Source organism: Pocillopora damicornis, chromosome 5 (genome assembly GCF_964200805.1).
Source record: "Pocillopora damicornis chromosome 5, jaPocDami1.2, whole genome shotgun sequence".
Lineage (NCBI taxonomy): Eukaryota > Metazoa > Cnidaria > Anthozoa > Scleractinia > Pocilloporidae > Pocillopora > Pocillopora damicornis.
The window spans coordinates 14,565,619-14,588,332 of record NC_142674.1 but is presented as its reverse complement, the minus strand read 5'-3'; the positions used below and the strand labels follow the sequence as shown (position 1 = coordinate 14,588,332).

At 38.6% G+C, this 22,714-nt stretch overlaps 1 protein-coding gene, 3 long non-coding RNA genes and 2 pseudogenes across 6 annotated transcripts in view; 3 read left to right on the top strand and 3 right to left on the bottom strand.

Annotated features, from left to right (window-relative positions):
- The window catches only part of LOC149045516 (uncharacterized), a 169,302-nt gene that overhangs the window by 112,093 nt on the left and 34,495 nt on the right, over positions 1 to 22,714 (bottom strand). The gene's annotated exons all lie outside the window — the stretch shown is intronic.
- Positions 43 to 9,912, top strand: LOC149045522 (RNA-splicing ligase RtcB homolog). Its single transcript, XM_089208247.1, has 9 exons — positions 43 to 223; positions 868 to 946; positions 1,039 to 1,106; positions 2,012 to 2,060; positions 2,581 to 2,631; positions 8,175 to 8,269; positions 8,719 to 8,780; positions 9,136 to 9,185; positions 9,588 to 9,912. Exons 1-9 carry the CDS (start codon positions 122 to 124, stop codon positions 9,725 to 9,727), a joined length of 696 nt encoding a protein of 231 aa, XP_089064373.1. The 5' UTR covers positions 43 to 121; the 3' UTR covers positions 9,728 to 9,912.
- Positions 3,586 to 5,244, bottom strand: LOC149045524 (uncharacterized; annotated as a pseudogene). The gene is made up of 2 exons (XR_016187014.1): positions 4,563 to 5,244; positions 3,586 to 4,270 (listed from the first exon to the last, which is right to left on the bottom strand). The product of XR_016187014.1 is annotated as an uncharacterized LOC149045524 (transcript).
- Positions 5,262 to 6,665, top strand: LOC149045523 (uncharacterized). Its single transcript, XR_016187258.1, has 2 exons — positions 5,262 to 5,708; positions 6,534 to 6,665. It is a non-coding gene; the product is annotated as an uncharacterized LOC149045523 (long non-coding RNA).
- The window catches only part of LOC149045505 (uncharacterized), a 162,794-nt gene continuing 151,821 nt past the window's right edge, over positions 11,742 to 22,714 (top strand). Inside the window, exons 1-3 of the long non-coding RNA XR_016187269.1 lie at positions 11,742 to 12,276; positions 12,583 to 12,789; positions 12,977 to 13,072. This is a non-coding gene — a long non-coding RNA (uncharacterized LOC149045505). The remainder of the gene's footprint in view (positions 12,277 to 12,582; positions 12,790 to 12,976; positions 13,073 to 22,714) is intronic.
- Positions 15,095 to 22,714, bottom strand: part of LOC149045521 (uncharacterized) — an 8,377-nt pseudogene continuing 757 nt past the window's right edge. The window contains exons 1-3 of the transcript XR_016187013.1: positions 22,202 to 22,714; positions 18,986 to 19,807; positions 15,095 to 17,189 (exon numbers count right to left, since the gene is read on the bottom strand). The exon at positions 22,202 to 22,714 is cut by the window's right edge and continues 757 nt beyond it. The product of XR_016187013.1 is annotated as an uncharacterized LOC149045521 (transcript). The remainder of the gene's footprint in view (positions 17,190 to 18,985; positions 19,808 to 22,201) is intronic.

Sequence of the window (22,714 nt, the reverse complement as noted above, 5' to 3'; positions counted from 1 at the left end):
GATAAGAAATTGTACTGCGCGTGATTCAAACAGGAGTCATGCGCTGATTTACTGCGGCAGATCTTTTCTCTCTTCGCTGAATCAGCTGAAACCGTTGTGAAACGTGAATAAAAGGACTAACATGGCGAAAGAACACCGTACATTCAAAGAGGAGTGCTCTTTCATCGAGCGCTTAAACAAAAACTCGTTTCTTATTAAGAAAGGCTTTGTCCCAAACATGAAGGTAAGTGAACGCGCGCCAAACATCGGGTCGGAAGCCCAACTCCAGCTGAGTAGCGTGCGCATCAAAATACACGTCCTACTATGTAATACGTGAGGATGGTTGTATTAGGCCATGTTCATCTAAAATAAATCCCCATACACCTGCCATATCCGTCAAAGTAATTTGAAATAAGTTTTGTCACGACGAAAATTGGTTCAACTAGATTTTGTTCACCCCCCCCCTCCCCCCTTACATATCTTTTCAGCCCACGTTATGATTAAATCCTAGCCCCCTGTCCCCCTCCACGTCTTTTATGTCAGGACTGTTTTCCCTTTTTTTTTTTTGTTTCAATCAGTCAATTCACGAACTACAGTCAAACCTGTCTTAGGTGGCACCGTATTTAAGCAATCGCACTGTATTGAACGCCTTATTCCCGTTGGTGACGACTTAATACAGGGTTGACCAAATTGTATCCATTATCCATCTCCATTTCCCCAAGTTGCAGACTGTGGCGTTTTTCTGTAAATTGTTGCAAGAATGTTCTAGTCAATTAGTAACATGGAAAAATTTTTACACACTCTTTCAGATACAAGACTTGAGCTGTGCATTGCAGCTATTCGGCTCCGAAGTTCACACTATTCTTTTCTTTTTCTTTTTCTTTAAAGGTTGAAGGTATCTTTTATATAAATGAGTTGCTGGAAAAGCTAATGTTTGATGAGCTGAAGAACTGGGCTGGAACTCAAGGTACAGTACTCTGAACATTTGGAATATAATACTGTTGTATTTGCTGCATTTGTCTTATTCCTTTTATACAGTTAAATTAAATTGCTCTCCAGGTATTGGTGGTTTCCTTCCTGGTGTAAAGCAGATTGCAAATGTTGCAGCTTTGCCTGGAATTGTTAGTGTAAGAATGATCATAACTTTTTCTTGTTGAAATTATAACTTAGTGTAATTGAAACTTGTTCAACCCTGGACCCAGTGGTTGGAAGGATGATAACTGCTAACCCAGAGTTAAAATTAATTTTAATCAGGGTGTGTTCAATCCTTTGTTTAAAAGCCTTTTTAGAATAATTTGCTATAATTTCTTTAGAGCATCCAATCATCAAATTGCAGACTAAAGGAATTGTACATACTGAATTTTATTTGAAAGCTTTCAGATATGAAATCAGATTTCACACTGACTGTTAGTTGTCTAAACTCAGCTTTTAACAAACTGACCCTGTACCCGTGGGAAGCAGAGAAAGTATAAAGAGGAGATGACAGAAGAGTTTCTTGTTATACAGTTTGTGTTTCCATAGTATTTTCACATAAAGATTTCACTTAAAGTGGTGCCAAATAGAGCATCCAGTTATCCAGTTAGATCCAGTTAGATCCAGTTATCCCATTATTTCAGAATTTTGGTTTGTTGAACTTTCTCTGTGGTAAAATTTTATTTCCTTCTCAATACTTTTAGAAAATTCTGAAATTATATGAGTCGAATACTAGTATCCTAATATCCTTCTCAGGGAAAATGCACATATTTTTTCCAGGCGAAAGAAGTCCTGAAAAAAGTACTTTCAGAAACAATATCATTCATCTTAAGATGGATTTGTCATCTCTGAAAGAACTTGTCATCTTGTCAATAGGACTATATGAATGACAATATACCCCCAGGCAGAGCTTTTTTTATCATCTTTTTTTTTTAATGGAAAAATCTGTAATTTTGACAACATGCCAAAGCAATACCACCAAACAACAGTAATAAAAAAAGGCTATGTATCTCCGTTTCTATTCTGACATGTTTACTCATATTTTTTACTTGGCCCTCAGAGATCAGTTGGACTACCAGATGTTCATTCTGGCTATGGGTTTGCTATTGGTAAGTTACAACTCACACATCTGTAATAAATAAAATGTAATGTCCAATTGATTGTAAAATAAAACCCAGGTTTAAATTGGATTTTATTTTCTTTATATAGGCTAATTGCTCAGTGGTTGTTCTAGAAAAGTAACAGTATGCTTCAACCATTCAGAGGCAATACTGAAAGCAATCAAAATTAAGTCATTCTTGCTCTTTCATTCTTAAGGTTGGTTGCATGTTCATAGTTCATAGTCTCATCTTTGTTCTTATTTGCTGTAATTACCCTTGATTGGTAGAGATTTTGCAATTCTCTGACAAAGTAGCTAAAAATTGATTTAAAAATTATAATTATAATTCCTTGAGATGGAGTAATTTTTCCTATTATTAACAGAATTCTAAGTCATAGCATTTATGTGACTCTAATGAGGCAAGATGCCAAAAGTGAAGAGGTGCTTGTCTCTCGCAAAAGAAGTAATTTGGAAACTCACCTTTGAGCAGGACTCTATTTCTTTTATTTCTTTTTTTTCTCTTTTTGTAGGGAATATGGCAGCCTTTGACATGTCTCTTCCGGAAGCAGTTGTTTCTCCTGGTAAAGTTAAAAAAAAGTCTACTTCATAAATGAATTGATGAACAGATTTATTAATGATTGATCAAAATTACAAGCTAGTGTAGCAAGACCAAAGTAGCAATGAAATACCTTATATGCTATTCTTTGAGTTTGTTCTGAATTGGTCATTTTATATTTACTTGTTATGCAAGATGGTGATGACAAACACAAGCCATTTCTTTGCGTGGCTTTCAATTGGCCATTAACATGCATATTATTTAAAAATTGTTCAAGTCCTTGTGGCACTGATCACAAAATTTTTGACAACTTGTTGTTCTTGAAATGTATTTTTTCATTGTATGATTACTTTAAAAGAAGTCTCCCATCTAAATGTGATTTTGAAGAAGTTCTTATTGTTTATAATCATGAGAAGTACTCATACAAAAGATCATCTGTGTTAGGGGTTTACGGTCAACTCGCCGACGGACCAACTCGCCGACAACACCAGAAAAAGAGGTGGAGAGGATGGAGAGGAAGGAGCCAAAAAGAAAAAAAAGGAGAAGTAGTAGTGATGCAGTAGAATTTCTCAGAGAAAAAGCAAAGTTAGAACATTCTCTGAGAGAGGAAGAGCTACAGTTAAGGAAAGATCAACAAAGCCAAACACTGTTGATATTACAGCAACAACAGCAGATGAATCAAGCATTGCTCACCCTCATGGAAAAAATGTTGCCTAAAGAGAGGAATTAACTGTTAATTACTGTAACTTAATTTGTTGTTGTTAGCCAATGGTGTCTTTTTGAATGGCACTTTGCAGAGAGAGATTTGAATTTATGTTCATTAACTTTCATAGGACAATGGCATTTATGAAAGAAATGTTTATATTTTCATGTTATAATCATTTGAATTTGCTTATTATGATAAATGCCTCTTGGAAACTTTGGTGGCTTCTCATTCATGCAGAAGCTGGTACGAAAAAAGACAAATAAGGCTTAAACATTTTGTTGTTAATTTATTGGTTAAAATTGTTGGACTGCACATGTTGAATATATGTTTATAACAAGTGTCTGAAATTTTGTGCCTCACAAACTCTGCTACACCCAACAACCCTTGACCATGATAGGTTTATAGGCATTTTTTTTTAAATCAGCTGATTGGGAGGGGCTGCTCCTCAGATTTCAAAAGGTAATGTCCAAGTTATTGCATTCCATAACTGTTTCAAATTATAAAATTTCATAAGAAGATAAAGTTCTCTTGTCTTCAACACATCAGCTATGCAAAATAGTCTTGCAGGGTGGGAGGCTCAAGGTCAAAAAATGTTGCAGTATTGTTACCATACAAGCAACTCAAAGCATTTTGCAGAAGTGCACAAACAATGTACATCTTTCCAATACTGCTCATTCCTATCTTGAGATTCTTTTAAAATCCATGAACATGAAATATTCTATGATATCTCCAAATAACCACTCTACAGACACCCTTACTGAACTCATTGAACTGTTGTATGCTTCCATCAAGGGAGTAAGGTGGGGGTTCCGGAATGGCCCCTGAAGATGGACTCTTAGGGGGTAAGCAGGGTCGCCATACAAACACATCGGTAGCCCTGTTGCTGAGTAGGCATAGGCTTCCAGGTTGTGAAGTAGCCCAGAATCATGCAACATCCCTGCATCATGCCTCCTACCCTCTAAAGTAAAGAAAAAAAAAGTAATAAACTTAAGGTACTTACTATATAGTTCAACCTATAGCTTCCTAATTTTAATATACAGCAACAGAAGTGATAGTAGTGATCTTTTGTTCTTACATTTGTTCCAAACTTCTAAGATCAAGCAGTACTTTTTATATACTGCCATATATAGGCAAATGACTTTTCATTAAATTTTAGCCATGTCCTTTAAAAACTGCATCGGGTTATTCAAATCAATGCTACCCCTATTTTTGCAAACAGTATTAAAGTAATATTGTTCAATGGCACTTACCCACAGGGCCAAACATATTGGCAATGAGCCCATTAGGTATGGCAACCGACTGAAACTTGAGAGCATGTACTCTCTTGTGCCCATTGTAAACGATTCTCTGCATATCTCCTGGTTTGGAGATCGGTCGTACGGTACCATCAATAAAGCCAAAACAGTTGTCTAGAGCTGCTCCTTTTTCTGTGATGACAGTGGCATATTGTTCAAGCAATCTGGGATTCAGTATAGTGTCATTCCACTGAGTGATTCGGTGGCCATATGCATCATAGATAAAATCCATGACTCGGTTCGTGATCATGCACAGTTCAGGAACAGGTCTTCCAAAACGCGCGATCATATCGCTGCAACGACAAGGATAAGCTAACCGTTTTAGTAGCATACACAGTCCTTCCATTCCATCGCATATAGTCCTCTGTGGGCATTTGAAAGTGGGTGGAATCCCGAGTACTTCTCTTAGTGTAGGAAGATCTCTTTTCTCTACGCGAAATTCTGCTTTGCATTCGGCTTCATCTATGTTTTCGAGGTCGAACGGACCATAACTGTCCCAAGGAAAATCTGGGTTGCTTGACTGATTGTTTTCCCATAAAACGAGAAATTCATCATCGGAAAGTAAATTTTCAGCATAACACAGCAGTGTTAATTCTCTCGTTTCTTCCCTCTGCCACTCCAGTCGCCGTCGCCCCGAAAACTTCCGTTGCTTAAAGGGCATGTAAACCCAAAAATACATGTTTTTCTTATACTATGTAAAAAGTGGCGTAGAAAACGAATTTGAAATTAGTTTTGTCCAATTCGACTTATTTTAGGAGAAAATCGGCATTATCAACTGAAATTCCATTTCCGGTAAAAACAATAGCGAGAAGTCGTGACGTAAGCGGTGGAACCAAAATATTGCGCAACACATATTCCCCAGTAGAACTGGTGTGGGAGTTCGTGTAAGTAGCGGTAGTTCGGAAGATGTTTTTTCAGAAGGTAGCGACTCGAATGCCTTAAGCTTAGTACATGACAGCGCTGGGGATAATCCAGAATCTTTAGGAGAGTCTGGGCCACGTCCTTGACAATATGAGCCGCGTAGGGTTCACCGAAGCGATCCGCACGAAGACAGTACAGAACATGTCGACAGCGATGCGACAGTCTCGGAAACTCAGACTGGTATTTAATTTACTTTGTGATTTATTTGTATTTAACATGAAAATGCAATACAGCGAGGGTACAATCTAAAGGAATGCAACAGAATTTTTTTAAACTTGAGCTTCTGAGAGTGTTTTATATAAAATTATGAAAGGTGCGAGTGTGGAACTTGTCAACCAATGCCGAAAACTCATGAAAGTGTTTGTTGTACGGAAATCGGGCAATTGTGGCAAAATGGCCTGAAACCCAGATAAGTTGTATCACTGAGCATCCAGGTTTTCAGTCAATTTGCCTCGATTTCTGGGTGCTGGAGACGGCCAAGTACGCTTACAGGCAGCAGTAAAGCACAGATAATCACACCAGAAACGACTAAGCTAAATATTTTCTGTTTCACCTGTTTTGTTACATTTTGAGATCGATTTACTTGAGTTGTTTCTGCCATTGATTTAATAATACAATACTAGAGCTAGTTGTTTTTCGCTTCTTTCCTGGCAGGAAATTTCGCTAAATTGCCTACAGATAGCTTGTTCCTTGGTGTTGGGGATATCTCAGCAAACACTTTAGGGTCGCTGTGCTATCTTGTGCGGTAAACAATATCCTTCATCTCAGAAGCATTTCCATCGATAAAACAAGTTGTATCATGTGCATTTCCTTGTGTGGCTTTCATAATTATCCAACCCTGTTTGTGTTTGCTTCGATTTGCATTATTGAAAAGATAGTTTTGCAAGCTGAAATCAGGATCTTTTAAGTTGTACTCAAAATGATGAATATTGTCCTACTGACCTTTGAATGTATTTTCACTGCTGTGAAAACCGTGACACAAATTCTTCTGCTGTTTCTCTGCAGGGTTTCTCAAAGGAAGCACTAAGTGGGGCTGGCATGGATTTTCTTATAGAACATAAGGGTTGATTATGGGATCCTGTATAGAATTCTTTGTATAGAACCGACAAAATTCCAGATCACGTTATAACACACTGATATCAACGAATTCTCTTTCTTTGATACGTGTTTCGACTTACATTACATTCCGATGTTATTGAACGCATTGCGGATTCCGGCGAGTTTCAAGTGCCCACAGGGAACAGTTTGCAGTGGCTTAGAAGGACTTTGTTTACTGCTAAAACGACTAGCATACCCATGCCGCTATTTCGATTTAATTAAGATTTTAATTTAAAATTCATAATTTTTCTCAGAAATGACTTTCCTCTTAGATTTGTTAAGCTTTGTGTTAATTGAAAGTAAAATTAACATTTTCTCAACAACAAAGCTCAAAACTGGTCAAAAATCGGCAAAAAAATACTTACGTAGTCCTCACTACGCGAATCTCCTCGACTACTCCCCGTAGCCTGCAACCACACGACGGACTGCGAAACCCACGTGCTATCGAGCATGCGCAGTAAATCTCGAACCAGGTCCTCGCCGTGTATTACCGTAGTCCGTAGTCCGTAGTCCGTAGTGACCGTATCTTAAACTCCCTAATGTGTGACAACAACACCGACATCGATTTCAATAATTGGGCCGCTGTTCTTTCACCATTTTCATATTTCTCCCATAATCCAAACATCTTACTCTGTAATTGCCTATAGGCCCTTCTTTGGATTCTCGTCAGCTTCTGGTTGGATACTAATCGTATTTGTATGGCCACCAATTTTGCTTTAACACCAGTAGTAAGACCAAAAAATATATTTGTGCGTTGACTTTTTACCAAGCGTCTTGACTTAAATCGTCCCCGACTTTCTCTGTGCGACCTCGTAGCTCAGTCGGCAGAGTAACGGTAGATCTAATCCGGAGGTCGTGGGTTCGATTCCCACCGAGGTCAAAAGATTTTTTCTTTGCCTCGTGTGGTTCCCTGTTTCCCTTTATTAGGGCTAACGCCCTGTGGGTTATTCATGGGTTTAAATAGCACTTTAATTTACACTTCAGAGTTAATTCTCTGTTTCACCATTTGTGTTCCCAGTGCTACGCGGCTCAACATTCTTAAATAAATAAGACCGATTGACATGATGAGTCTTTACGGTGTTGTTGTCACACAATAACTCGTTCGCGTCTGAAGCTGTTAGAGTCGTTGGTGATGTTTACTTCGCTTTATTCGCCTTAAGATCCTTATAAACTTGGTTGCAAATAAAAAGAAATGCTTTTTACTAAAGATCTCGTCTAGAAAGCTACGTTTTCGTTAAAAAATCTGAGCGATTGACATGATGAGTCTTTACGGTGTTGTTGTCGCACAATAACTCGTTCGCGTCTTAAGCTGTTATAGTCATTGGTGATGTTCACCAATGTTCACCGATGTTTAAGCTTCTATTTGATGTTCACCAATGTTCACCAGTGTTTTTTTACTAAATATCGTTTACTTCTCTGTATGTTTAACTTCTAATAAGTTGTATTGGATTGACGACCAACTCGCCGACGTCTCTACTCGATTTTATACGTCGGCGAGTTGGTGTCGGCGAGTTGGTCCGTCGGCGAGTTGACTGGTTACCGTGTTAGGTGGTGTAGGTTTTGATATCAACTGTGGAGTGCGACTACTGAGGACAAACCTTGATGAGAAGGATGTCAAACCTGTTAAAGAACAATTAGCACAGGTACAGGGTAAAGTACATTATTGTTAAATTTCCTCTTCTTCCTTTTGACTGTCATTTACCCCCTTGGTACAAATTTCTTTCTCTCCCCACTCCTCCTCTGTTACAAGTATGTAAGATATAATTTTCACCTAGAGGATACTGAGCACTCACCTGCCATAATTTTGCCTGCTTTAGCTTGCCTCAGGCTGGGTGCATTTCTACATGTACATGTACTTACACAGTGTATCTTTCACGTACTAAGCACAGAGGACTTCAGTTATCTGAAACATTTGCAAACCAGCAAAACATTTAAGAGAACTGTTTTATTTTTTGTTTTAGTTTGTTTTGGTTTGTTTTGGTTTTTTGTTTGTTGTTTTGTTTGTTTGTTTGTTTTCATGTTTCTTGTTAGTTATGCTAACATTTCCTAATTTCCATAATATTTGTTTCTTTTTTTTTTCTTCTCATTTCAGTCACTTTTTGATCATATTCCTGTTGGTGTTGGCTCTAAAGGTGTTATTCCCATGGGTGCAAAGTAAGCTGAGTTTTTCATCTCTTGTACAACTTGTCAGTCAAAGCTGTTTATTCTGACTTCAGTTACAAGCTTAACCCTTTCACTCTCAAGATTTCATTGGTAATTTTTCCTTACTTTCTGTCATACTATCCCTATGATGATAGTTTGGAGAATTTGATATTGGATCAACTGATACCAGTGATTCCCAACTTGATATTTTTCTTTATCCTTATTACTTGTCTGCTTGATAGTAAATTGAGATTGTAAGGAGAAATTCTGTCTTGGTTACTTATGGGAGTTAAAATGTTAACACTGTATTGGGTCCATTACTTTTTTCTGTAATCATTTTAATATTTCTTATCATTTTCTCCAACAGCGATCTCGAGGAAGCTCTCTCAATGGGGATGGATTGGTCCTTAAGAGAAGGTTGGCCATTTTCCTAAATTTTCTTTTAGGTTGTATTTTTAAGGGGGTGTCTTATGAAAGCCATGCAGTTAATAGAAGGTGTGAGGATGTTTTTAATTCATTTTCGAGTTGATTTGGGTGATGGTAAGTTAGGAAATTCCAAATAAGGGTGCTTAACGGGTAGTTTTTATCGGAAAGAGGCAAGTGAGAAGTGGACAACAGAGAAAGAATCACTGGGAAATTTAGATATACATTGTACATGTGCTATCTCAAAGAAGTATTTTAAAAGAATTTAAAATTAAGTTACCTGGTATTAAGGTGAACAAAATTGGAAGTTGAAAATCGTGACGGTCATATTTAAGGTGTCACTGATGTTCATCCGAAGGTTTCTTAGTTATATGTAATTTTGTCTTCTCATTACAGGTTATGCTTGGGCTGAGGATAAGGAGCATTGTGAAGAGTACGGACGAATGCTGCAGGCTGACCCTGGAAAAGTTAGTGCAAGAGCAAAGAAACGAGGCTTGCCGCAGGTAAATACAGAAGCACAGAAGTTTCATTTGTAGCTCTTACTGAATAAAATAAGCAGGAGCGTTTGATACGAGCGTTGACTGCGCGACGAGGGTAGCGCAACTGATGACTGATTCTTTGCAGCCTGTTGTGAAGGCGCTCTTTTATCGAAAGTCCTCTGTAATCAAAGGGAACGCTATTACAACGAGCAAGTAGAACAAAGTCAAATATGGCAAGGAACCAGTGGGATCTCTTTACGAAATTGAGCAAACTCTACAGAGCTAGGGAGGGGGAGGGAGGGAGGGAGGCTACATATAGTACCATGTCGCGACTGATTTTAGAATAAGTTGCGTCTGCAGGGCGTGAAATTAACTTTTTTTTTCTGATAGCCACTTGGCTCCTAAATTCTTCAAAGTGGTAGCCAATTCAAAAAAAGTTGGTCGCCATTTTCAAAGACAAACAAAATCTTTCTTTACGCTGTCAGCGTTCTAGATAGACTCTCCAAAATTAAGTTAGGGAAAAGATCTTTAACGTGCTACAAAGTGGACACTAGGATGGATGATATACAACGTTCAGGCTCATCTAAATCCAAGATGGCGTCTAGTTATCGATCGAGATGCGTGTGCTACGTTTTGGAAACAAACTTAACGAGGAATTTTGCCGCGGATTTATCTTTGCAAATCTTTTTAATTCACTTGGTAAGGTTATGATGAAACGTTCTAGTCGCCAATTTGGCGACTAACTTTCAGGATTTGGTCGCCAAAGTGAAAAATTTAGTCGCATTGGCGCCTGTATTAGGCGCAATTCCACGCCCTGGTCTAATCTTGCGAGAAAGTGGCACGAGTTTCCATCCATGACTGTACAGTGTTAGTAGCCAGTGGCGTCCAGATCACTTTCGACTTTCGACCAAAATTGTTCTCAAACGTACAGATTACTTCAAGCTCTAAGTAGGCTTTGAGTTAAGTAAAATGGTAGGTTTTTAGGGAATTTGCGGTGCTGTATCGTTAGGGGGTATAGCAGGATAAGATGATTTGTGAACTGAATTGATGTGTAAATTAGCCACTGTTAAGAGTTCCTAAAGCTGACGTTTCGAACGTTAACCCTTTGTCAGCATTAGAAACCCTAAAGCTGACGAAGGATAACTGTTATGGCTTATCTTCTCCACTGATTAGCTTGGCACTCTTGGAGCGGGGAATCACTACGCGGAAATCCAGGTTGTGGATGAAATTTACAACAATTATGTTGCAAAGAAGATGGGAGTTGATCATCTTGGACAGGTAGAAAAAAGGGCACTTAAGTCTTAACCCTTAAACTCCCAGATCAAATTTGTAATTCTCCATACTGTCAACCATACAATTGTTATGATGTTAGTTCAGAGAATTAAGTATTGGATCAACTAATTATCCGCAAATTGATATTTTTCTTTATTCTTTTCTGATTGATATTGTATTGATATTGTAAGTAGAAATTAAGTCTTGGTCACTCATGGGATCTCTGACTTGCAAGGAGTGAGGCATGTGAGCAATTGAAGATCTTTTAGGAAAGCTGCTTGATATTTCTCTCGAGCTTGTAGGAAAGATCTTTTCTTAGTCTCTCTCGTTACATTTCAAACCTCATAAGAATTATCTCTCAGTTCTTGTGTTTATCAATTGTTACTCGTTTAGTTACCAACTACCACGACTACCAACTCGAACAGCTTCAACTGGGTCTCACTTAGAACTCTTTAGTTTAGGGTTAGTTTGGTTGCTAATGATCTTGTCAATAATTATATAATTTATGTTTAAAAGGTTTGTGTGATGATCCACAGTGGCAGTAGAGGACTTGGACATCAAGTGACCACTGGTAAATGGTTTATATACCGTTCCTCTCTCTACGATAGATAAATGAATGTATTATCGACTTAACTTATGTCTCCACAGAAGGCAAGACTTGATTATTTTCCAGGTGATCGCTGTCACCCGAGTCATGCATTCTTGATTTCTTCATTTTACAGATGCACTGGTAGAAATGGAGAAAGCCGTGAAAAGGGACAAGATTGAAGTCAACGACAGACAGGTTTGCTAACAGTGTAGTGCATTTAAGTGTGTGCATTAAGTTTGTATTTTGTCAAGTATTCCACGACAATTGCACTTGTCATGGTCGTCTACATGGACAAAGAAACTTGTAATGACATCTATTAAGTGGAACTTGCTAAAGTAGAATTTCGCTTAAGCTTTGTTTGCAGTTGCTCCAACAAGTATTTTTATCCAGGCATCTAATTTAGTAGAGTAGGGATAACGAGCCTTGATTAATTTACCACATCTACAGAAATGATATCTCTATACGTCATTACATGAGCAATTGCTCCCAGTGCAATTATAGTTGGATGGTTTTGGGGAAGTTTCGCTGTGATAGGTGTAATATAAATTGACTTTGTCTCTTTTCTCCGTTATTGGTATCTGTTGAGTCGATTTTCACATTGCGATCAATGGTCAGCTGAACGAACGGCCCTATAAAAGCACGTGGAGAAATAGTACGTTTTCATTAGCGATGGAATCAGAGAAGTTAAGACTGTTCTCAAAACAATGAAGTTGAAAATCGGATTCGCAAGCTCAACTTAGCCAGGGTATAAGAGTTCACGTTAAATCATTCATGTTTTTAGCCTGATAAATTTTGTCTTCTCCAATTTCCCTTATTTGTCGGTTTAGAACAAGGCAACTTACTGAGACAAAAGTTTTCATGATCAACCGTCTAAACTGCTCGCTTCTCCTAAGGATTACGACAAACAATCACAATTGTAATGCTCTACTCTAACGGGTCTGAAATCGTAAGTTCTGATTAGTTTATTCTTCCCCTTATTTGGATGGTTCCGACGATTTGTTTCTCGTTTTAAACACAAGTGTTGACAACCATATATTTGGTTCCTTTACAGCTTGCTTGTGCCAGAGTTAACTCATAAGAAGGTCAAGATTACCTCAAAGGCATGGCTGCAGCAGCGAATTACGCTTGGGTCAACCGTTCAACGATGACATTTTTGACAAGACAAGCTTTCGGAAAAATTTTCAAGAGTACCCCGGACGACTTAGACATGCAAGTGATCTATGACGTGTCACACAACATGGGAAAGATCGAAGAACATGTATTCTTTATTGTTCTTACAACAATATCTTCAGTTCTTGGGATTTTATATATATATATATATATATATATATATATATATATATATAATATGTATATATATATAAAAAAAAATATATATATATATATATACACAATTATTTTAACTTTTGAAATTACTTAATTACTTACCTTAGCTAGTAGATTAGATATTGGACGGTGTACAGAAGACTCTCTTAGTACACAGGAAAGGATCAACCCGTGCATTTCCTCCTCATCATCCGCTTATCCCAGTGGATTATCAGGTCGGCTATTCACTGTTTACTACTCCTTTCGATCGCAAGGTTTAAGGTTTATTTTATTTTACTTTTTTAAGTTAGAAATCGTTGTTTGAGTGCTTACAGTCGTTCGCTCCAAGGTTATTTTCCTAATCCAACACCTTTCGTGTTGGGCTATTTCTTTCCCAGTTTTAATCACATTCTTCGTCACGTTCATTCTCCCCTTCCCTCCGTTTCCCTTCAATCGCTCGATGATTGGAACCCGCAGAGCACCATACTTCCTTTTGAGGGCAAGCACCTTTCTTGTTTTACTTTTACGTTCTTTTGTCTTCGGATTCATTTATTCGCTTCTTCCTTGGCTCCTTTTTCTCGACTGAGAGCACAGGTGGCTCAACAGGCAGCGTTTTGTTTCACGACTCTAAATTAATGAAAACTTTCTTTGCTCTTGCTGAGATACATGTACTCATCGTCTTGTCCATTATTTTATCAGTTGACTGGTTAACCTGTACTGATTGGAGGAACCATGGGCACGTGTAGGTAAGGTAAAGTGTAGGTGTAGGTAGGTAGTGTAGGTGTAGGTAAGTTAAAAAGTAGTCTCGGGGAAGTAACGTTCAAGGGTATTGTTATTATTGTAGGTATTTGCTATTATTGTTGGTGTTTTCGATCCCTATACATATAGCCTTATGAAAAACACTTTTTCACGAGGGACGAAACTATTGGTTATCTTGAGCAGACATGGGGACCCAAATTGTTCCATGTTTTGTTTGGTTTTCATTTATGTTTTGACAGGAACGGAAAAGGGAATGAACCAGACGTTTGGTACCACGTGTCACGGAGCGGTAAGTTCATATATTATACGCAATATTGTTTCTTGATTTGAAAGCATGATGACATAAAAAATGCAAAATGACCACAGCATTTCCTGGTTTCAAACCTTGGGTTGGATAAGGTTTGAAACGTGTAAGCAAATATGTTTGTTTGTTATGATTTTTTCTTTCCCATTTTCCCAGGAAGTATTTTGAAATGGATATTTATATATATATATTATCTATCTATCCATTTTTCTTCAGGGAAGGGCATTATCAAAATCAAAGTCACGGTGTGTGTTAGTAGTACTAAGAATAAAGTCATCAGCTGGTCCATCTTGACCTAGTCATAAACATAGTTCCATTCATGCAGTTTTAATTGTCCTTTCCATTCTCTTTCAGCCGAAATATTGACTATCAAGAAGTTCTCAATGGTCTTAAATCCAAAGGAATCTCAATAGGAGTGGCTTCCCCAAAACTGGTTATGGAAGAGGTAACGAATCAGTAAATGGCCGCCTTTTTTTTTTTAATTCATTTTCATGTTGTAGCTTCCATGGCACTGCATCAAAAGCTGTAGAAATCTTAAAAAAAGAAAATGTGTGTTAATTGTGTGCATTTTTGTTCAGCTTTTTAACAGGCTCCTGAGTCTTATAAAAACGTCACTGATGTCGTTAACACTCGTAAGTATAAGCGTCTCTTGTTGTTCGATGTTACTTGCTTTTCGAGCCATTGTTGCAGGTTTGCGTTGTGTTGTCAACGGTTTACAAAGAAAACAATCCCTCAAGATACATTTTAACTCCAAGAACTTCCGAGACAATGAAATTCTAACCTAAAGACGACAGCTCGTTGACGATGCAGGATTCCCTACCTTAGACACGAACTCGTTCTGCTGCTTATAAGGTGTCCTATCCGGCTGAGATAACTAAGAGTCGTTAGAGTCAGTTTCTTTTCCCTTCAAAGCAAATCATGTTTTTCCTTTCTGCAATCGGTTCACCTATCTTCAATGTCAAACACTGAAGTGCCTCCGTAATCAAGTTTTCACCTCTTTGAACTTGAGAAGCATAATAGAGAATTCCCCTGTGAAATGTTTGCATTAGTTCCGTAGAAAGTTAAATTTGGAAAAAATCATGAAATATTCTGATCACGAAACTGATGATGTCGTTTACTCGATCCAGGTTAACATCAGGATTGTGTAAACACCCATCTCTGTCAAAGTGTGGTTACTTGACATATTGGTGTCCGTAATGTTTAACATAGACTGACAAAACCGGAATCGATGATCTGATACTATACGCAGATTAAGTGCGGTGACTGTACATGTTGGTGTCTGCAATGCTTGACATAGCCTGGCATTTATAAGTATGAAAAAAGAACTATTTAAAATATGTTTTTGGATTTTAATGTCCCTTATCAGATTGCAAGAAAGTAAGCAAGATTTGATTGGTTCATCTTTGCTAAACAAGCTGGTTCAAGTTAGAATCGATAATAAGTCGATACTAGCACTAAAGATTCATGTTTTGCGGCAGCGACTTGTACTTATCACAAACGATTGGTGGCAGCACTGACGATTGGCATCGTTACAATTTCTGTATTTTACAAATAACACAAGCCATACTCGTTTAACACTATCGACTGACATTAAAACCTATAATTGATATTAAGCGCTATCGATCTGTCTCGGAACACCAGCGATTTACAACTGGCGCTTTTAATTGGAGTCTTACAACGGCGATTGGTGGAACAACACATGCGATTGAGGCTTAGGGCTAATGATTGAACATTTTTTAGAGCGGAGACTAAATTGATTTAAAACATGATTTGTTGATAGCTCTAACGATTGAGTTTCATCACTAACGAGTGATAATTTTGGCACAAATGGCTCCCCATACTTTCCATGTTGGTATATGTAATGCTTCACAGAGACTGACAACACCGGCATCGGTGATCTGATTACCACGCAGATTAAGTGCGGTGACTTTACATGTTGGTGTCTGTAATTCTTGACATAGACTAGCAACACCGGCATCGGTGATCTGATTACCAACCAGATCAAGTTCGGTGACTTTACATGTTGGTGCCTGTAATGCTTGACAAAGACTGACAACACCGGCATCGGTGATCTGATTATGACCCAGATGAAGTTCGGTGACTTTACATGTTGGTGTCTGTATTTCTTGACATAGACTGGCAATACCGGCATCGGTAACCTCCCCACCACTCAGTTCAAGCGTGGTGATTCTATTCCATTCAGATTCCTCCTCTGCATTGAGCGCACCAAAAACATTTAATGTAAAAGACACAACAGGGCAGTCCACATACGCCATCCCGACGCGAGAAAGATCAAAACGTCCATTACGTATGCAGAATATGTCGTGAAATCTCCTTACTATTCCCTTAGTAAACTCGATGTCTTCGTATTGTAGGAGACATTTAGAAATTAAAAGCCCCCTTGTGCATTCATCTGCTGATAGGTCGTCGCTGAGAAATTTGTTGATAATCAACTTTTCCACAAATTCGTTGTCTTTTTGCTTGGACAAAATACCCGACATAAATAGAACTACTTCTGTAAACACGTGTCTGGGGGGATTGTTCTTGTCTTTACAAACCAACGAGCCGCTAAGTACTCTTGGACAGTCAAGTGTGTAAAAAAAAAATGTTTAGTCGTCGTAGAAAAAGATTTTCTGAAAGGAGGACCGCAATGAAGAAGACCGCTTCCACACAGCCTTTCAAACTCGTGTAAGTCAAGAGTTTTCAAATCCTCTTTAAAGAAAAGAAACCTCCTCTCCAGAAGAAGTTGAGCAGCCAGCTCTGATAATTCATCCAGAGTCTCTTCGAGAGAGGCTCTTTTCTTTTTGTCGTGCTTTTGCACGAACATGTTGACCACTTCATCATAAAGGTCACTTGTTTTCACCGGGAGAGGATTATTCTTCTTTGATTGCTGTAGAGTATATTCAAAGTAGGAGCACATAAGAAAACAGAGCACAGGAATGTGGGCAAAGCTGATAAGATTGACATTCTTTGTAATGTGGTCAATTACAATATTTTTCATTCGGTCGTTGTTTTTAAAATACTTTGCAATGTATTCTTTTACTTGTGGCTCGGAAAATCCTGTAATTTCAACTTATCTATCAAAATAGATGTCTTTGGCTTTTATTTTGTCAGATTCATCGGGTCTTGACGTGATCATGACGACTGAACCTCTCAGTATTTTTCCTTTGATAAGCTTGGCACACAGTGCTGCTACTGGCATTTTCTTTTTGGCGTTATTTGGGTACTTTTCATCTGAATCACTAGCAATGTACTCTTGTTGTGAACACTCGTCATACCCGTCGATTGATCTGTTCTCACATTGGACATCGCCGGTGAGGCATTAGCGAGGTACTCGGTTTGGCTTCTTATTGATTCTTTTAACGCATCGGAGTATTCTGCTACAGCTGAAAAGAAAACCGTTACCTCCATTTATTTTCATAAACCATTCATGTACTAACTTTTTCAATGCTCGACGAAGAGTCATTGAAACGCGATTGTTTCATTGACTATCACACTCGCTGAGTTTTGCTTTAATTAGGCTTTCCAAAGGTGCAAGTTAATCTCGAATCCGTTCGCAATTAATTGACACCAAATTCCGACAGACCAATTGAAAAAGCGTAGCAAGGGGTTGGTTTGAAGGTTAAATTATTTCATTCTTTATAATATGCCTGCAAACATTTCAGAACGCTCGTTAGATGAGAACACGTTAATTAATCCCAAACAGCGCAGAAAGTTGAGATTTAGAGCAGAAAGTTGGAATTGATTGTAGACAGATGAAACAGTTTGATTGCTAGGAGAGTCACAAAAGCGTAACAAAATAAAATAGCGGAGAGGTTAGGGGAAGGTAACAATCTTTTTAATCCAGAGTTTGATGAAGAATGCAAAAAATAAAATACAAAACAAAGCACAAACAACTGGCCAAAAGTCTAGAAGGTTTGTGCATTGAAAAATATGAATCGGAGGCCCTTAACAAACTTCTTGTGGAATTTCACGCAATAGTTTGTAAGAAAGACGAGGAAGATTCCGGAATTCCAGAATCCAGCACTCACAGCGTGGAATCCAGAATCTAATACTGCTCTGGATTACCTTACATGAGGCGTGGGATATCTTTCTTGTACTGATTATTGCTGTCGACCGATACCTAAAAGACTAAGAGTGCAAAAATCCGATTGTTCGTGACGGTGAGTATAAAATCTCGACCCAAATTTTTGGGGAAAAGCCCGACTACTCCAGCACAAGGTAAAGGCAAGCGGCCGAACCAGCGAGCCATGACACGGAAAAAAAAAAAAAAAAAGGAAAGAAAGAAACAACTAAAGAGGAAAAAAGAGTCATATTATGCTTTTGTATTATTAAAAAGTATTCGCATGTTTTTTTTTTCGTGCAATTTGGGATTAAGCAGCACTTGTAAATTTTATTTAAATACTAAAAATTGCTCTCGCCCGACAGGCTCGCGCAATTGGTTCGCTTTTGAAAAATTTGCTGGCGCTGTTTCATCCTAAATTTTACTCTAAATCATGTGATTACCAGCACTAACCGACCCATTTCGGTTGCGGTACCAGGAATTTGTGGTAAGAGAGGAACTAACTTTGACTTAGAAAACTTTTTGTGTGTGTGTTTACGCCAGAGGCCTTAGTACACTTAGTGGAGAGAATGCGTCCTGTCGTCTCCACTTCATCAAGAATTTTAGCTTTTTCCCATTTCTTTCTTTCGACGAACCCGACCAGGCAAATACTGTAGGACTTACTGCAGTTTTTTTGGTGCAAATAACCTTGGCAGGGAATCTATTTGAACTGTGAGTTCTCTTTACTCCTCGCATGAGGAATAAAAAAATAGATAAATAACTCGCTTATCACCAAAAAAATTCATGGAAAAGCCAACACCTGGTCTTTTTTCCAATTTCGGGTCAGAGAGAAAGGGGTTAGTTCTAGTGGAAGATATTTCTCTGAGTTTGAGCTCTTGTTAAAGGTAGGCATTCTATAATACTAAAATGAACTGATTGTTAAATTGCTTATCACCCTCTGATCAGAGGCCCTTCAATCTTCCTCTTCAAGTTTCCTTTCTCAAGAAAGATCAAAAGGCCGTGCACAGATTTTACCGTCAATACACAATACCTTTGTCTTCTGCTTTCTTTATAGGGTTAAAGATTGCTTCCTTTAATTCATCCATGCTTTTACCAAACTGCTCTGTTATTTCATGCAGGCTTTTACCAATTTCATCCAATTTTTCTTCGATGCTGACCTCATCCATGATGCACTGTTTAAGAAGCTCTTTGTAGTGTTCTTCGAAATCAGGGTCCATGCATTCCTTCTTCAGATCATCAATAGCACTTCGATAACCAGTTCCTCCTAGTCTCACCAATGAATCTTGGATGTCCTGCCAGTATTGATTGAATGTTGGGTCATCAACTGAGGAGTTGCTGACATGACCATAAACTGTGTTTCTTTAGCACTTGATACGAACGATATCTGCCTCGAAGGTTGTCTGTGGCAGGAGGAAGTGTATCCCAGCCTGTCGCTGGAGGAGCAAGACCACAAATGTTCCTCAGCAAGACCATAAGAAGAGTTATATCGAAATTATTCGATGAAACTGAGGATCTGACAGCAGGATACAATTTGCCCCATTGTAGGGGATTTAACACTTTCTTTTTCAGTGATTGTAGCACTGTATGGACTGGAGGACTGGACAAAACTGTGTCTAGGTTACCGGTTGGACGCTTCTTTTCAGATGCTTCTCTCAGGACATCTGATCCGACATCCACCAGAAGCTTGCACAGCCGGGCGTAATTGGTTGTCTCTTTTGACGAATGAAACGAAGGTGCTGCAGCGGTGGCCATGAAGAAATACCGGATCGTTACTAAGTAGAGGTCGATGACTTTTTAACCAAGAAATTTGCTTGCTGCTTTTTCGTCAATCTCCCAGGTCCAGCACTAAAATAATGAATAAGATATTCGATTTCAAAACCAATTGACTCACACAAATATTTTCACTTGGTAAAGTGTTCGTTACATCTCAAGGTCACCAAGGGTATTGCATTAAACTGATTTTGAATACCTCTGGAGCACTGATTTCTCTTTTAAAATTGCTTGCAAATGCTTCTCGAATCTGTTTTTGCGTGACTTAAAAAAAAGCGTGACATATGGCCGTTTCACTTAGTGTGAAAATCAAACTGGCCTTTTCTTCAGATCCGAGTAGAACTCCTTCCTTTTAGCCGGCGCACTTTCCATACACGTAAATTAGGGGAATTTAGGGCAGCATTGCAGGGTTTTTGGCTGATAGCTTCCTAATTTCAATCACCAGCGTGTTTTACAATGTATTCAAATATTGAAATAAAGTAAAGAGAAGATAAAGGTTGATCGCATCTGGGAAAAAAGAATTTCTTCGGATTCGGAATTCCACCAAAACAATCCGTATGATCATACTCCTTTACACTTCTCTTTTGTTTAACCTGTGGCTGTCGGAAATGAGACTAAAAAATCTGCTATTTTTCCATTAGTTTACAGCAACATTTGCAATTTAGCCTCTGCTTCTTTGGTTAGTTCCTCCATGCTTCGCGAGTCCCGTCGGAGGTGCCACTGTGTCGGAAATGAGACTAAAGAATCTGCTATGTTCCGAAACTTCGCGTTTTATTTATGAAATCAACTTGATATCTTTCTCCCTCCCTCCCTCCCTCTCTCACGCTCCGGTCTCTCTCATTTTTAAATATATAATATGATCCTATTCAATCATCTGTCACTAATCGCAAAAAATTAACCGGAAATCAATTAACGCTGAATAATCTCTCACATGGCAAAATTCTTGAATTAAACTCGATCTACATCGTAAAAGAGGTTATCGTTCATCGTGATGGTAAGTAATAACAAATTGTGTAATCGTTTGTCTCACGATGTAGTCAGTTCAGATGTAGATCGCGACGTTTCGACTGCTTGCTCCTAGTCTTCATCAGGCGATGGGGTCGACTGCACACTCGTTACCATTTGTATCAAGGCTATCTAATGCGATTGCATCGACCCCATCGCTTGATGAAGACAAGCAGCAAGCAGTCTAAACGTCGCGATCTGCATCCCAAGTGACTACATCGTGAGACAAACGATTAAACAATTTATCATAAACTTAATCTAGTCATATGTTTACTCTTATATCCGTGCGTTTTTGGGCTTCGATAATATTTCAAGTGATAAATTGATTTTTTTTCTAAGGAAATTACTCAATACGTATGTTATTATCCTAAGACATAATTATCAACCGAACCCGATTTTTCGCAAAAAATGCTATCGATGACATTGATAAACATAAAAGGACATCATACTGGTTCGATATTCATCACCGATAAATGATGCTATCCTCACGACAACTACCTTTTTACTTTCAGGAGATAAATTGTGTACATGTAACCTATTCTACAATTCGATTGCCACCTATTATGTGGGTAGAGCCTCATGACAACGAAGTGGCAGCAGATAAACAAGTGAAGCACAATACAGCGTGAACGGGGGAAAAAATTGCACTAGGTGCTGTCGGTGAACATTGTACACAGGAAGCTAAGAATGAGGCTACCGTTAAATTGACTTGACATGAGCTAAAAATTACCTCAGCGATTTTTTCACAAATGGTGAATACTGCAATCTTTGTGATCCAAAACGTATTGTTATCTTTAGTTTCTAATCGTGTCGTGTTTGTGAGTGATCTGTCACTTATCAGGACTATACCAGGACTTCGATTTTAATCGTTGCGCAACCACATGAACCGATTTTAGTCGAATGATTTCGACAAACTCGGTAAAATTTAATCGATCGTTCGACTGTATGAGCCATTTTCTTCACCCTTAGTGACTTCTTTTTATGGTTAATTCAGCCTGTGTGTGGGCTAAAATAAAGATGGTCGGGAAGGTAAAATGCTTGCTAGCGCAGCGTAGATTCGCTTGAGGTCGTAACAATGCGTTTATTACAAGTTGTAATAGACGAAAAGAACGTATTCAAACTGAAACTCAACTCAATATGGAATAATCTACAAACTCTTATCTGCAAAGGTTGACTTGTGAGCTCCCACTCGGAGGCCCACTTGCAATTGGTTTGCGGTCATGGAAGCATAACGATTTCACCTGGTTATATTATCAGCTCCCTGCAACATGCGTTAATTTAGGTCAGTCAGGCTTCAATGTCTCAGCAGTCATCAGAATAGAAAAAAATTGGTTGAGATAAAGGTTTGTCCATTTGCGGCCTAAGATGAAATCTCGTATCAAGCGGATTTCGTCGTCAAATGACGCAGACAATTTCAAAGAGGGGTATTCGGTGAGCTCACACTTGCAGTTTCCAAACACTAACCTTTGCTCTGCGCTATCAATAGTTTCCGTCACATCTTAACGCTTCTATGGAGATTATATTTCTACTGAACACATTCAACACAGAGTAGTAGCTCCACTTGCCGCAGGTTTTGGGTGAAATTTTGCTTCTCATTGTTTTCGCGTGTCGGACTGCGTGACATGAAAGACCAGAACTACAGTAACCATGGATACCTTTGACGTAAATGACGCAGACTACAGAACAGGCGTCGTTGTTGCATTTTTTGAGTTTTTTTTAGGGCCTGTTTTACATGGAGATGGGGAACCCCAGGTGGGGTGAGGTAACCCGCATAGCCGTGGTCGAAAAATGAAACACGTTTACATACAATCTTACAACCCCGGGGTGCTGGGGTGAGGTTTCTTGAGGTTTTTGTTGCGCTTGCAATTAAGGAGTTTGAGCAGAGGCGTCCCAAGCTCACATCTCGAGAAAGACGAAAGATTAATTCTCGGACACACATGTATTTATTCATGAAAGCGTCACACGTTGTTTTACGCG